The 16,631-nt window shown below is 37.0% G+C and overlaps 1 protein-coding gene across 1 annotated transcript in view; it reads right to left on the bottom strand.

Moving 5' to 3' along the window:
- The window catches only part of GPATCH2 (G-patch domain containing 2), a 191,419-nt gene that overhangs the window by 11,380 nt on the left and 163,408 nt on the right, over nucleotides 1-16,631 (bottom strand). Inside the window, exon 9 of the mRNA XM_053606808.1 lies at nucleotides 13,809-13,897. Coding sequence (XP_053462783.1) covers nucleotides 13,809-13,897 — 89 coding nt within the window. The remainder of the gene's footprint in view (nucleotides 1-13,808; nucleotides 13,898-16,631) is intronic.

Here is a 16,631-nt window from a genome sequence, read left to right as displayed (position 1 = left end):
CTCATGAATATAGATGGAAAAATTCTCAACAAAATCCTAGCCAATAGATTACAGCTTATCATCAAAAAAGTCATTCATCATGATCAAGTAGGCTTCATCCCAGGGATGCAAGGCTGGTTTAACATACGCAAGTCCATAAACGTTATCCACCATATTAACAGAGGCAAAAATAAAGATCACATGATCCTCTCAATAGATGCAGAAAAAGCATTTGATAAAATCCAGCATCCTTTTCTAATTAGAACACTGAAGAGTATAGGCATAGGTGGCACATTTCTAAAACTGATTGAAGCTATCTATGACAAACCCACAGCCAATATTTTACTGAATGGAGTAAAACTGAAAGCTTTTCCTCTTAGAACTGGAACCAGACAAGGTTGTCCTCTGTCACCTTTACTATTCAACATAGTGCTGGAAGTTCTAGCCAATACAATTAGGCAAGACAAGGAAATAAAGGGAATCCAAATGGGAGCAGAGGAGGTCAAACTCTCCCTCTTTGCTGACGACATGATCTTATACTTAGAGAACCCCAAAGAGTCAACCACAAGACTCCTAGAAGTCATCAGAAAATACAGTAATGTTTCAGGATATAAAATCAATGTCCACAAGTCAGTAGCCTTTGTATACACCAATAACAGTCAAGATGAGAAGCTAATTAAGGACACAACTCCCTTCACCATAGTTTCAAAGAAAATGAAATACCTAGGAATATACCTAACGAAGGAGGTGAAGGACCTCTATAAAGAAAACTATGAAATCCTCAGAAAGGAAATAGCAGAGGATATTAACAAATGGAAGAACATACCATGCTCATGGATGGGAAGAATCAACATTGTTAAAATGTCTATACTTCCCAAAGCAATCTACCTATTCAATGCCATTCCTATCAAAGTACCTACATCGTACTTTCAAGATTTGGAAAAAATGATTCTGCGTTTTGTATGGAACCGGAAAAAACCCCGTATAGCTAAGGCAGTTCTTAGTAATAAAAATAAAGCTGGGGGCATCAGCATACCAGATTTTAGTCTGTACTACAAAGCCATAGTGCTCAAGACAGCATGGTACTGGCACAAAAACAGAGACATAGACACTTGGAATCGAATTGAACACCAAGAAATGAAACTAACATCTTACAACCACCTAATCTTTGATAAACCAAACAAGAACTTACCTTGGGGGAAAGACTCCCTATTCAATAAATGGTGTTGGGAGAACTGGATGTCTACATGTAAAAGACTGAAACTGGACCCACACCTTTCCCCACTCACAAAAATTGATTCAAGATGGATAAAGGACTTAAATTTAAGGCATGAAACAATAAAAATCCTCAAAGAAAGCATAGGAAAAACACTGGAAGATATTGGCCTGGGGGAAGACTTCATGAAGAAGACTGCCATGGCAATGGCAACAACAACAAAAATAAACAAATGGGACCTCATTAAACTGAAAAGCTTCTGTACAGCTAAGGAGACAATAACCAAAGCAAAGAGACAACCTACACAATGGGAAAGGATATTTGCATATTTTCAATCAGACAAAAGCTTGATAACCAGGATCTATAGAGAACTCAAATTAATCCACATGAAAAAAGCCAACAATCCCTTATATCAATGGGCAAGAGACATGAATAGAACTTTCTCTAAAGACGACAGACGAATGGCTAACAAACACATGAAAAAATGTTCATCATCTCTATATATTAGAGAAATGCAAATCAAAACAACCCTGAGATATCATCTAACCCCAGTGAGAATGGCCCACATCACAAAATCTCAAAACTGCAGATGCTGGCGTGGATGTGGAGAGAAGGGAACACTTTTACACTGCTGGTGGGACTGCAAACTAGTACAACCTTTCTGGAAGGAAGTATGGAGAAACCTCAAAGCACTCAACCTAGACCTCCCATTCGATCCTGCAATCCCATTACTGGGCATCTACCCAGAAGGAAAAAAATCCTTTTATCATAAGGACACTTGTACTAGACTGTTTATTGCAGCTCAATTTACCATTGCCAAAATGTGGAAACAGCCTAAATGCCCACCAAGCCAAGAATGGATTAACAAGCTGTGGTATATGTATACCATAGAATACTATTCAGCCATTAAAAAAAATGGAGACTTTACATCCTTCGTATTAACCTGGATGGAAGTGGAAGACATTATTCTTAGTAAAGCATCACAAAAATGGAGAAGCATGAATCCTATGTACTCAATCTTGATATGAGGACAATTAATGACAATTAAGGTTATGGGGGGGGAAGCAGAAAGAGGGATGGAGGGAGGAGGGTGGGGCCTTAGTGTGTGTCACACTTTATGGGGGCAAGACATGATCGCAAGGGGGACTTTACCTAACAATTGCAATCAGTGTAACTGGCTTATTGTACCCTCAATGAATCCCCAACAATAAAAAAAAAAAAAAATCCAAAAAAAAAAAAAATTTTTTTTAAGTGTTTTATATTTTGAATTAATAGAAGGTTGTATATGATTAAGTTACATTGTTTACATTTGTTAGCTAAAGTCGGAGTTGTATCCGATTACCTTTTTGATGTGCATGCTATTATATTTGCTTTGCTAGTATTTTGTTGAAGATGTTTGCATCTATGTCTGTAAGAGACGTTGGTCGGTAGTTTTTTTTTTTTTATTGTGTCCTTTCCTGGCTTTGGTATCAAAGTGATATTGGTTTCCTAGAATGAATTAGGGAGGAGTCCCTTCTTTTCAATGGTATGGAATACTTTCTGTAGGATAGGTACCAATTCTTCTTTGCAGGTCTAGTAGAATTTGCCTGTGAATTTGTCTGGTTTGGGGCTTTTTTTTGTTGTTGAGAGATTTATTATTATTGCTTCAGTCTTGCTGCTTGTTATTGGTCTGTTCAGGATTTCTGTCTTTTCCTGATTCAGACCTGGGAGGGGTTGTGTGTTTCTAGAAATTTATCCATTTTCCCTGGGATTTATAGTTTGTTTGTGTAGAGGTTTTCATAGTATTCACAGATATTTTGTATTTCTGTGGTATCAGGTGTACTGTCTCCTTTTTCATTTCTGATTGAGTTTATTTGAGTCCTTTCTCTTCTATTTCTGCTTAATCTGGCCAGTAGTCTGTTGATTTTGTTTACCTTTTAAAAGAATCAACTTTTTGTTTCATTGATCCTCTGTATTTTTTGTTGTTTCCATTTCATTTCTTTCTGCTCTGAGCTTAGCTAGTTCTTCTTTTCTCCCCTTCTTTTAAAAATTTATTTGATACAGGTCTTGTTCTGTTGTCTGAGCTTAAGTGCAGAGGCACCATCACAGGATACTGCAGCCTCCAACTCCTGGGCTGAAGCAATCCTCCTGCGTTACCCTCCTGAGTAGGTGGGACTAAAGGCATATGCCACCACACCAAATTCTTTTTTATAGATGAGGTCCTTCTACTGCCTAGGCTGGTACTGAACTCCTGGCCTCAAGCAATCATCCTGTCTTGGCCTGTGAATATGCTAGGATTACAGGCATGAGGCACTGCACCTGGTTGTTATTTCTTTTCTTCTGCTGGCTTTGGGTTTGTTTTTTAATTTTTTTTTCCAGTTCCTCTAGATGTGACATTAGGTTGTTAATCTGTGATCTTTCTGTCTTTTTGATGTAGACATTTAAGGCTTTAGGACTGCTATTGCTATATCCCATATATTTCGAAAGCTTATGCCCTCTTTGTCTTTCAGTCTGAGGACTCTTTTCATTTCCATCTTAGTTTTGTCATTGATCCAAAGATCACGCACAGCAGCAGGTTGTTTAATTTCCATGAATTTGTGTAGAATGGAATGTTTCTCTTGGAATTAATTTGGGGTTTTATTCCATCATAGTCTGAGAAGATACGTGGTACGACTATAACTTTTTGAATTTACTGAAACTTGTTTTCTGGCCTAACGCATGATTACTCTTGGAACATGTTCCATGTGCTAATGAGAAAAATGCATATTCAGTGGTTTGTAGGTACAATGTTCTGTAACTATGTTAGGTCCATTTGTTTTAGAGTCCTGTGTAACTCCAGCGTTTCTTCATTCATTTCTTGGTTTGATATTCTGTCCACTTCTGTCAATGGAGTGTTGAAATCCTTGGGAAAATATGCTGCTTATTTCTTTGATCTAGAAGAATTTGCTTTATGAAACTGGGAGTTACTGTGTTAGGTACATACATCATTGGGATTATTTTGTTATTTTGTCCTCTTGTTGAATTGCTCCTTTTACCATCAGATAATGACAATCGGGGGGTCTTTTTCTTTTTAACCATTGTTAATTTTAAAGTCTATTTTTAAAGTCTATTCTGATTACTTTTGTGTGGATTTTTTTTTCCATCCCTTTACCTTGAGTCTGTGTGTATCCTTGTCATTTGGATGTGTTACTGGGAGACAGCAAATACTTGGGTTGCGGTGTTTTCACCCATTCAGCCAGATATGTCTTTTCAGTGGGGCATTCAGACTGTTCACATTGAGTGTTAGTACTGGTATATGGGATGATGTTCTCTCTGTTAACTTGTTGGATGATACCTTATTGTTTTGTTTTTCCTGTTATGCTATTGTTTTATAAGAACTGTGAGTTATATCTTTTGAGTTTTTTGTTTTCTTTTTCTTTCTTTCTTTTTTTTACACTGGTGGGTATTTATTATGCTATTGCATATATAATGGTCTTTTGAGTGTTTCCTGTAGGGCAGATCTAGTAGTGAAAAATTCCCTTAGTGTTTGCTTAGCTAGAAAAGTCTGTATTTTTTCATCATTTATGAAACTTAGTTTGGGAGGATACAAAATTCTTGGCTGGCAGTTATTCTGATGTTGAAGATTAAAAATAGGGCCCCAATCTTTTCTGGCTTGCAAGGCTTCTGCTGAGAAGTCTGCTGATAGTCTGATGGGTTTTCCTTTGCAGGTTAGTTGTTGCTTTTGTTTTACTTCTTATAAAATTTTCTTCTTCACTTTGACTTTGGTCACGTTGATGACTATGTGTCTTGCAGATCTCCTATTTGCTATGGATCTTCCTGGTGTTAGAAAACCATCTTGTATCTGAATATCTGAATGTCTGGCAATACAGGGAAATTTTTCTAAATCATTCCCTTTAATAGGTTTTGTGGGCTTCATTCTTTTCTCATTCTCTCTCTGGAATAACTATAACTCAAAAATTAGTTTGTTTCACAAAGTCCTATATTTCTTTCAGTGATTGTTCATTATCCTATATATATTTTTTGCATCTTTGCCTTACTTGATTACTTCAAAAACCTTGTCTTTGAGGTCTGAAATAATTTCTTCTGCTAGGTGTAGGCTGTTTTTGAAGCTTTCTGCTGTGCTTTGTAGTTCCTTAAATTACTCCTTCGTTTCTCCCTCCCTCCCTCCCTTCCTTTGTTAGACAGAGTCTCACTCTGTTGCCTTGGGTAAAGTGATTGGCAACATTGCTTAAAGCAACCTCAAATGCTTGGGCTTGAGCAATCCTCTTGGCTCAGCCTCCAGAGTAGCTGGGACTACAGCTGCGTACCACTATGGCCGATTAGTTTTTCTATTTTTTGGTAGAGACTGGGTCTTGCTCTTGCTCAGGTTAGCCTCAAACTCCTGAGCCCAAGCAATCTACCCACCTTGGCCTCCCAGAGTGCTAGGATTATAGGCGGTGAGCCACCATGCCAGGCCTACACTTTCATTTCTTTAAGACCTTTTATATCCTTTCTTATATTATGTTTCTCTTTATCAAATTTTCATATTTTGCATTCATATCCTGAAGTTTTTCTTACTTTATGTTGGTTTTCAACTTTCTCTTCAATTCCATTCATTGTTTGGCATGTGTATCTGAATTCAATTTAGGACATTTTGACAATTTCCTTTTGTTGGGGTCCATTGTTGCTGTTAATCTATTGTGATCCTTCAGGGGTGTCAGACTAGCTTGTTTTTCCATGTTATCAGACTTTTTTTTTTGCTGCTTTCATCTCATCTGAAAACCTTTTTTTCAGCTCAGACCTAATAGGTTTGCAGTGCCGCTGTTCTCCTTTGCTGGGAACTTTCCTATTTAGTGAGAAGATGGAGAGGTTGCTAGATAACATTTTTATGTCCAACTCTGGAATACTGACCTGGCAGGCAAGGGGCAGAAACACTGAGAGCCTGTAACACAGCTGTTGTTCTGCGCCTTCTCTACTGCCTGTAGAAAAATATGCTGCTTATTTCTTACACTGTGGTTCTCACAGTGTAAGCCAATACTGGTGGATATGTGCTGGTGGGTTGGTCCCTAGGCTGCTGTTGGAAGCTTGAGCAGGAGGCTGCACAAGTCCCTCTCCATGGAGAAAGGTGGTATGATTTGGGATGGCACCTAGGTGGGTTGCAAGGATTTGGCAGGCACCAGGATGTGCCATGGGATTGCTGCCAGTGGTAGGCTGGTAATTCAGAATTCTGTTGAACACCTGGAGACTTCACGAGATTACATTTGGTGGTGGAGAGGGTATGGGACTTTGGCAGTTGCCTGTGTATGTCATGGGACCTGGGCCAGTGCTGGGGGAAATCTTGGTATGGAGTCATGGGTTGGTTCCTAGGAGGTCTTTGGAAGCTCAGGCAGGAGGCTGAGTCCCTCTCCACTGAGGCAGGCACTGTGGAAGAATGTTCTGTCTGGGTCTCCTTGTAGGGGTGGCAGTGGCTATTTGGTGAGGCTATCTGGGTGGTGACCTCAGGTGTCAGGGCTGTGGGCATTTGCTCCATCCATGTCTAGGTGAGAATGGCAGCTTGTGGCAGTGGCTTCATTGTGGAGAGCTGGACCACAGCCATGGTATAGGACAGTGCTATAGTGGTGTGTCCTGCTGGCTGGCATGCAAAACCAGAAGGTTTGTTCTGCTGTCAGTGCTGGTGACTGTGGGTGTGTCCTGCTGGCCAGCTCACAGGGCCAAGGGGCATGGCCTGCTGCAGAGTAGGTGGGTCTGAGGGGTGTGGCCCACCATCAGAGATAGAGCTGGGGGACATGTCCACTGCATGGAGTGCAGGTCCACAGGGGCAAGGGTCTTGACGCGGCATCGCATGGTGAGGAGTTTATTCTATTGTTTGGCTTGGTGAAGCTGCAATGACTGGACTGCTGGATGGCTGGGACTTTCTCCACACAAGTCCCACTGAGCCTGCTACCATGGGACCTTTTAAGCTCTGTTGAAGTTCCTGGGTAGTGGGGAGTGCTTGACTCCCAGCTAAGGGGATCTAGGGGATGCTAGAATATCTAATCTCTGCTTCCTCCCCAGCCTGGTAAGGGGTGATATGGGGGCAGCTGCAGTGAAGCCAATCCCCATACAGACTGGGCACTCTAGACCTAAGAGCTGAGAGTGGCATTAGCCATGGCAACCCAGTAATGAAGGTCAGCAGGTTCCTGTTGAGCCTGCTAACCGATACAACTTTACTAGATAGTCTCTAAGCAGTTTCCTGATTAGCATGGAGGCCTGCAGTGGTGGTGATGGGGATTCCATGTGGGGAGGTGGGGTCCTGGGGTTCTTCCCTTATCACTTCCCCATGTAGGGTCTCCCCATGTACCTCCCAATCTCAGCAAGTGGAACTCCCATTGTCTCCTTCACTCTTGAGTATCTCCTATCAGTTCTCTGATTATCTACAATGTACTTTTCAGGAAGGTCTATCCATATTCAGGCATCTACTTGAGGCTTTCAAGAAAGTGGTTCTAGAGAGTCTGTGTGCTAGTAATCTGCCACCTTGGCTGCCCCGCACTCCGTATTTCCTACCAGGGCATTTCTTCAGTCACATTTTTCTGGCTGGGGTTTCATTCTATTCATAAATTTCAACCTCCTGGGGGAAGAAGAGGGTGGGGGAATAGTGTAAAGAAGCATAGCTAGTCTGATTAAAGAGTGTTCTGACTCTTGAAATACTTAACTTTATTTTGTTTGTTGTACATTGAGCTACTCCAGCTTTCTATGGCTAGTTTTTAAATTATACCTTATATTTTAGTTGTATTTATTATAAATGGCACATACTAGGTTTTGTTCTTTTATTCACAGTAATCCTGGAATTTAAGTGATGCATTTACTCCATTTACATTTATTGTGATTACTATTATATGTGGCTTTATTTTTGCTCTATCACTTACTGCTTTTTCTATGCATTTTTGTTTTCTGTTTTCTGGCATTCATTGCTTATTTATACTAGCTTGAAAAATACTCACTATATTTTTATGCTTTCAGTGATTACCTTTAAAAGTCAACATGCATGTCTGACTTATTCCTTCATAGTTTATATTTTATTATTGTTTTTGTTCCATCTTGCTTTTAAACATCCTAATTAATCATCTTCATGGTCACTGTCACTATCGTTATTACTTTGATAAAATCTGTTTTAGGTTAGCTTTGAGAACCTGCCTCACACTTTTTTTGCTCATCATTCCTTTTTGATTTCTATCCTTTCTTTTTTTAATGGATTTTGTTTCCTTCTATATAAGACATCAAATTTAGTAATGGTGGGTCATAGATCTTTACCTGAAATGACTTTATGTCATCCTCACTCTTAGGTAATAGTCTATCTGGATGGATATGTAGCCCTAGGTTGATTTGGTTATTCATCTTAGCACATTGAACATATTATCTTTTATGTTCTGGATTATATAGCTGCTTTAAAGTTTGTTAGCAGTATAATTCCACTCCTGTGTAGGTTATATCTTTTTCTCTAGGCTGTTCGTAAGCTATTCTCTTTGCATTTTGGTGTTCTGAAGTTTTATTACAGTGTGTCTAGATATGGCTTTATGTATGTTTAATACTCTCTAATACAGACGTAATACTCGTGTCTTCCTTCCATTCTAAGCATTCTGCATCATCATACTGAATGCTGCACCTCCTTTTCCACTCTTCCCTCTGTAAGTTGTTCTCCTTCTTCTTCCTCCACCCTGACTGGAGTGAAGGGCAGAATCACAACTCATTGCCATCTCCAACTCTGGGGCTCAAGGCATCCTCCTGGCTTAGCTTCCTGAGTAAACAGGACTGCGTTGAAGGCATACCCCTAGAGTAGTTTTATATTTGCTTCAGAGACCAGTTTTTTTGCTATTTTTTTGGCTTAGCATAATTGTAAATGAGAAATTTATGTGAAGGCAGCCTCTTGATTACTAATCTTCACAGAATTTCCTATTTAAAGCCCAGGTAGAAATAGGATTCTTTATTTTTCCCTGTGCCTGTGGGTGGGTTTTATTTCTAGTCTGCTCATTTCTGAGGATGGAGGTTTTGACTTGATAAGGAGTTTTACACTCAGCTCGAGGCTTGGCTCCCTTTCCAACAAGCACTAACAAACATGCCTCAAGGTTTTCCAGTTGGGCAATGGTGTGTGTGGGTGGGGGTGGGGGCTGCACAGGACCATTTTCAATCTTCCACACTTCCTGTTCTTTCTTGCAGTTTCAGCTGTATGTCTAGGAGACAGCTTTGCGTTTTACTCAACACTTTTAGGTCTTCTGTAGGTTGAGTATTTTCTCATTTCAGTCTTTCTTCAGGAAACAGCAACTGTCCTTAAAGGTTAAAACATATGACTGAAAGGTGGGTTGTGGTGTATATGTGAAGAGGCGAAGGGCTGTGCATTTCCTAGGCTTTTACTATATGTTCAGATAGAATCTGGTTTCGGAATTAATAACAACAGTCCCCTCGGTCAGGTCTGCCTTATCTGGAAGAGATAGGTAATCTACACTCATCATACAGCTCTAGTGATAAAAGAAAATGAAAATATAATTATTGATAAGATAAGTTTGGGCAAATGAAGAAATCAAGTACCTTAAAAAGGCACTTGATTAAACCACACATATCCTTACTACGTTTGGTATGACTTTGAATTACAAGCAAACCTTTTAAAAATATTTTTCTTTATTATTATTTATAACCTGGCTTTATTACCTTAACTATTTATGAGATTATTTTCCTGTTGAAATATCAGTGGATTGTGGAGGAAAAAGATGAACAGTCACAAAAAGCTATAATGTTACCTCTGGCCAAAAACTCGTATGTTCATGAAATATGTGTACCAAGTCATTGAACTTCAAAAGACATTTCTTTTGTATAACTTAAAATGTATAGAAAAAAGGTTGACTCTTTACAATGAACTTTTTTCACTATGATATTTCAACAGAAAATAAAATACTGATAGGCAATATTGATTGTGGATAGCACTGAATATAATACTGTACAGTAGACAAAATCATAAATGTACTTAAATCTTTTTAGTATCAAATCCTCAAAAAGCTGTGACTTCTACCCAAAACCCAAACTACAGCCAACATTGCTGACTGCCTTTTAAAAAAGTGTTATTAATAATATTCCTCCTATTTTGTTCACTGCTTTTCTTCACCTTTACAGATGACATTTTTCCAACTATAAAATGCATTCTGCTGGCAAACCTTCTTGCTTCAATAGTTCTCAATTTTATAATAGTAAATCTACATCCTTTGCTACTGAGACATCCACTATCTTTGGTATGTGACTTTGAATGAAGCAGAGAACAAGCTACACATTAAAAAAATCAATATCTAACCTTATCAATATTCATTTTACTTTGTCAATACAAAATACAAAGGTGAAAGAGCAGTAAATAAGCTAAAGCACTGAAATAAATTTGGTGTTCCTGTCACAATTAATAAATGTTCCACCGATAACACTACCGGCTAGTCTAGAGCTTCTAAAGCAATTGAAATTATGCTCCCATGCACTGCTCAAAGAGCGGGAGAAAAATTTTCAATACACTAGCTGGTAAACATGATCAATTCTGGGTTTTTAATTTCATAGGGGACTCTAAATATTTTTTAAAAATATTATTTATTAAGAATAATACCATGTAATTGTTTATCTTTAGTGTTATAAATTGCTATACAACCCCAGTGTGGAATTTAAAGTACCTAATTAGAGTTTTCTGACAATATTTGTGTAAACCCTTTCTCAACTTGCTGTTTGATTGCATAATATTTCACATATAAAATTCAGAGGGGATTATCAAACAATATTCAAGCTATCAGTCTTTTTTTTTTTTTTATTAAGCTATCAGCCTTTTAACTTTTACTCTCTATTTCAAATGAGAGCTTATCTTCTGCCTATTTTCCAGTGTAGATTTAATACTGACTAAAGGCAAAAAAAATTGTGAAAATATATTTCAATTCTATGTGTGTTTTTGGGAGCTCCGCAAGAGCAAATGCAAAATGACAAGAATATTCACTTTACAGTAACTCTACATACTAGCTAACCTTCAACAGTTTACAAATGTAACTGACTCTATTATGTGACCAACTTCATTCCAGAATCTGAAAACTGTAACACTCAGAGACAAGATGATCTGGGATTCATAACCTCATTATCAAAGTGTATTTATGCAAAAACATTTCTTACTTGAATTTGGGCAATAATCTTCACCTTAGAGTTGAATTAGAAGATATTCTATTTAAAACTGAAGACTTTTAAATAACTTCAATCTCTTCTTCTTTGAGAGGAACAGTCATGCATAGATTTTAAAAAATACATTGAAAATGAGTAACATAATTCTTCTACTTCATGACTTTATGAGTAATCAAAAATACAGTCTTTTCATAAATTTTATCTGTTAAGTAAAAGTCTAGTATATAGTCAAAGTCCTGAATCTTAAGAGTATCACATCAATTTTGAACTACGTCTTGAACATGCTAGTGTAAGCTTACGAAACAAAACTCTTTTAGGCTAAAGTTTAACGTTTGTACCCATACTCTATATAAATGATTTCCTCTGATGTTACTGAGTTGTAACGTCAAAATCACCTTGTAGAAATAATTATATTATCCTCTCTTCAACCATTATGCATTTTCCTTCTCACTTCACATACGTTCAGAGTGTCAGGACATGACCCCGATATTTTCTTTTCCTTATTACTGCCACTAAGTTGCTTTAGTAGCATTCCTAAGATTGTTCTTGTACTGTTTCTGCCACTCATGTTTGAAACACTGAAAGATGCGAGAGTTCAGGGGATATTCAACTGGAATGGGGATGTTAAAGAATCTTATACCTGCTTTATAAAAGATCTGAATTGAAGAACTTATGTATTTGATCTAAAATGTGACTCTTCCCAGATGACAAGATATACTAGAAATACTTCATGATTATTCTGTATTCTAGGTAGTAATAACTGGATAAATTTTCTATAAAATTAAAGGTATATGATAGTGGGTTCAAGTCAGCATGTGCAATAGGTTACTAAAGACAGGACAATCTTCATATATATTGCATATTTTCACACGAGGCTGTAAGGACACTGTTTCAGAAGGAGCATAGCTTCAGGAGTTACACAGACTTAGGCTTGAAATTTCGTCTTGTATTCAATAATTTTGTCATCTTAGGTAGCTAACCTAACACTTCTTTTTGCACCTTAATTTTAAGATCTGTAAAGTGATGATAACAGTATCTACCTCTTATTGTTATAAAGATGAAAATAATGTTTCTGGTATGGAGGAGGTACCTAATAAGTGGGAAATATGATTCTATATGAATAAAAACATACTCTGCACACAAATTTAATACAGCCAGAAGATGAAGATATGATATTATAACTAAATGCAGAATTTTACAATATAGTCCCTTCTATGAACAAGTGCATTAGAAGTGCTTCAATTTTAAGTTGTTCTTCAATATTCTAGTGCTGACCTATGGAATGGGTTCCCTAAATAGAGAATATAAGCTACACATCTTTTATGTCCATTGAATTCACCATGTTAAAAAAACCCCAAGAAACCCAGAATACTATGAACATACATGTATTTTTCTTTTCATAGCTTACTCTCTTGTTGCTATGATCCTATTTCCATATTCTATCATTAAAATCACTTTTCCTACAAAAGGTTGCCCAAAAGAAATTAAGAGAAAGGTTAAAAAGTTTGAATAGTGAAGGATTCCAGGCAATGCGATAAGGCTATTGCTCTTTGTAACTGATCAAGTATTTACACTGACAGTTTCTTAACAGTCAGGCTTTGCTGTATCACAAATCATTATGGGTAACTGCTGTTTATTCAAGCGGGGGTGGTCTACGTCTCACTGCCAAATTGGCTTTCTGCTCTGGGTGACTTTTATCAGTGCCTCCGTCACCACCGCTCTCACATGAGCTTTTTCTGTGCAATCTATTCTTGCTCACACCCTCCATGACCACGCTGAGCCTTTGCCCTTTCAGGAAGCCTTCCTGTCCCCTCTGCTACAGTGACTTCACCCTGCTCAGGACCTGCGGTTCTCCCTACACCACATTTATTATTACCATGATACCTTATAAGAATGACATAATTTTTGAGGTAAGAGTGAGAGTTTTTAAAACTTAATGCTGATGTTGTCTAATAAGGAAAGAGGAATCTAAGCTTGCTATGGAGCTGAGCTAGAAGATCGGCCACGTTCATCCACCAGGGTTCCATCAACGACCATGTGGAGTCTTCTGTTTTCAGACTGCTCAAATACAACCTCAAATCTGAATAGAGAATTTGAATTTATGACTACTGACTGAATTTATTACTATTAATCTCTTCTGGGATTATTCATCATTTCATCTATTTAAGCCTTATTTTCCCAAAAAGTCTGTGAAATTTTTGAGGTCACAGATAACAGCATGTGAAGTTTTTGTGTCCTTGTTATCCTCATACAAAGTCTTGCATTTGTGCAAATGCGGACCAAATATTTTAATGATTGGCTGCCAGGAAAATCTACACAAGGAACACGCTATACATCCTGACACCAAATGTAGACTGTGCGCTTTAACAATTTCTTGCAATTGTGCCTCTTTTTCAGGGCAAACAGTTAAGGACTGGCTACACATTTTACTCTTGATGTGTCACGAACTGTACATTTGTGCTTCACTCCAGTCGCTCTTTTGTTTTACCTGCTGTAGTAGGTCCAGGCAAAGGTGCAGCTTTTCTTCTGCGTTTGATGTCTCCCGTGCATAAGGATCCTAAATGCATGCTTGTTTGCCTACAAGTAATTATCAGAAAAAACTATTAACAAAGGAGGAAAACATGACACATAAATACTCAGCTTGTATAATCTGAACCTAAATCAAAACATTCTCAACAAAGATGGAGCTGCATGGTAAAATCACCAATCTTGTTTATATCGAAACATAATTACGTTTGTTGACAAGTGTTCAGCAGCTAAATGCGCCATCATAAATTGTTACTGGAATGAATAATATAAAAGGAATGCTTTTTAATTTTCAAAACTGGCAATCTTTCTAGCTCAATGTAAAATCAAGCACTGTTGCTTCTGACAGGAAAATAGCTAAGATTAATTATCTAAAGAGATCACAATATTGTTGCTAGGTTATCAATTGGTTACTAATGCTTTACTGTCAGAACAACATTTATTACAGGAAAAGTATGACCAATTTCTTTTAGGATATTACACAGCAGTGAATTCTTTTAAAACATTTTAAATAGAAGGAAATAGTGATGCTTCCCTTATAATTCATATGATCAGAATTCTTCAGTTAATTATTTATTAGCTAGGTGAGGAAACACAACTTGAAAGCATTAATGCTGGTACACTTCTATCAAATAGGCCGACATGATGTTGGGTTCCATTGGTAAGACATGATCTATAAGAACTGAGAAGTAGACCTTCTGCTTTTTGCAGAACCAGTTACAATTAGATTTTTCTATCTAATGTTGGTCTCCCAAATGACAAAGTTTTTTAAAATACAGATTAGCCCATTTGGAAATCAAGAAGGGCTAATAAAAAGATGGAAAGAATTGAAACGTCTTCAAACTTCTCAAACTATAGAAAGATTCTGTATTCATTTCCTAGATCATAATCCTTGATGTGGGCTTGGGATAGGGCCTGGGTAACATGAAGTAGAAATAAATGAAGCATGTTTATGAGGACACACGTTCCTTTAGTAATATACCACATGTAGCCATATCTGGTAGTATCTATAGGTGTTACAGAACCCAACTTGAGAATAACCATAATATTAGAGGCAAAAATTGATTAAAATCAATTCAGATAAAATCCAAAACACACATACACATATCCACATACTCAGATGTTTAAATATCATGAAAAATTAGTGTGGGAGAGTAAAATTATTTCAAATATAGTCTCTAGTTATAAAGCAAAAAGAATGGCCATAATTGATGATAGGAATAATCAAAAGGCACAAACAGCCTCCCCTCAAGAAATATAACATAAAAATCCATCAACACAGCTTAATAATACATGGGCATTTGTCTAGTTTTCTTTTACTTTTTGTTGAGTACATACTGTTTCACTACTATGGAATAAATAATAATTATTAGAATATTTTAACAACTAATGTAGCTCTTCTTTGCTTTCAAAGTGTTTACTAATATGTATAATGTGTGGCATGTTAATTAGATTTTGTTCATGTGGTCTTGGCTCATGATGCCAAGAAAAAAAAAATAAATGATTGATTGCATCTACTTTTTAAGACTACATATAAATTTAAAAGTTACAATAATATCACAGAGAAGACGTTCTTTTTATATACATTTAAAATTGACTCATTCACACATTCGGCAAGAATTAGTATCTACTCTGGACTCAGCCTAAGACTCCAGTGGTGGTAAAAATGGTGAGAGAAGGAAAGGGGAGGTGGAAAATACAAAGAAAGTGGAACATCTGATTCTTGTAATTGGAAGAATTTAAAGTCTGAGTGAGGAGATAAAGTTATAAATGTGCACATATAAAATAATTAGGGAAGGTGGTGCTGGTGGTGGCAGGCACAACCAACTTTAATAACTACTACTACTAAATTATTTTATTAATATTTAGTCCTTTGAAGAATTCTAAACATAATTGCATTGACTATAATTTGTTTACTTTGTTAAGAAAAAAATTTGTGCTTCAGTGAATAAACTATGCTTTCAGAGTACACCCTTCTAGTCATCAAATTCTATGGGAGTTATTTTACAGCTTTAAGTTGTGATAACTGAAGAGCAATGAGAAATAATTATTTACTATAAACATGGAGATGAATTCTGTCTGGAAGAAGGACAGCCCTTTCTGTTGTAGAACATTAGCTCTATGTCCATTTATACATTCATTTCCATATTCTTTTACTCCATATGAATTTGTATTTCTTTGACTTCTCCTTTGAACTTGTTATAACATCTGCCTGGTTCCCTCATTTATTAATGAGGTAAATAAATTCTTTAACACTTATCTACACTTGTTACTTGTTTACAATTCCCTTTTGTATGAGATTCATGATATTACCTTTCTGTAAAAAATTATTCTTTCATATACCTTATCTCTCTTGAACTCTCCCCTTTGCATAAGACTGGAGTAAAATTTACCTTCTGCAGAGCATAAACCTAACAGGCTCAGATATCAGGAATAGCTGAGGAGGAAAGGAAGGTACCATTCTGAAAACAGGAATAAACTGAGAATCTGAATTTTGAAGTGTGGTCCTTCTGTTATGGAGCTGTGAAAACCAACCCATGGACTAGCTACTTCTGATTCTCTGTTAAAACATAATAAATATTCTTACAGATTAAGCCACTGCTGGTTAGGTTTTCTGTATTTGCTGTAGAAGGAATTCTTAAATGATAAAAGACTTATGTTTGGAGAAAGGCCTATAAAATATAAATGCTGGGTCATGGGGCCATATATACATGAAGGCTTTTAGACTTGTTAGCTGATGTGGAATCACTAAAGGTTTAAGAGAAGGAGGGAAAGTAGACCAGAT

The sequence above is a fragment of the Nycticebus coucang genome, chromosome 10, assembly GCF_027406575.1.
Source record: "Nycticebus coucang isolate mNycCou1 chromosome 10, mNycCou1.pri, whole genome shotgun sequence".
Classification (NCBI taxonomy): Eukaryota; Metazoa; Chordata; class Mammalia; order Primates; family Lorisidae; genus Nycticebus; species Nycticebus coucang.
This window is presented reverse-complemented; position numbering and strand designations above follow the sequence as displayed.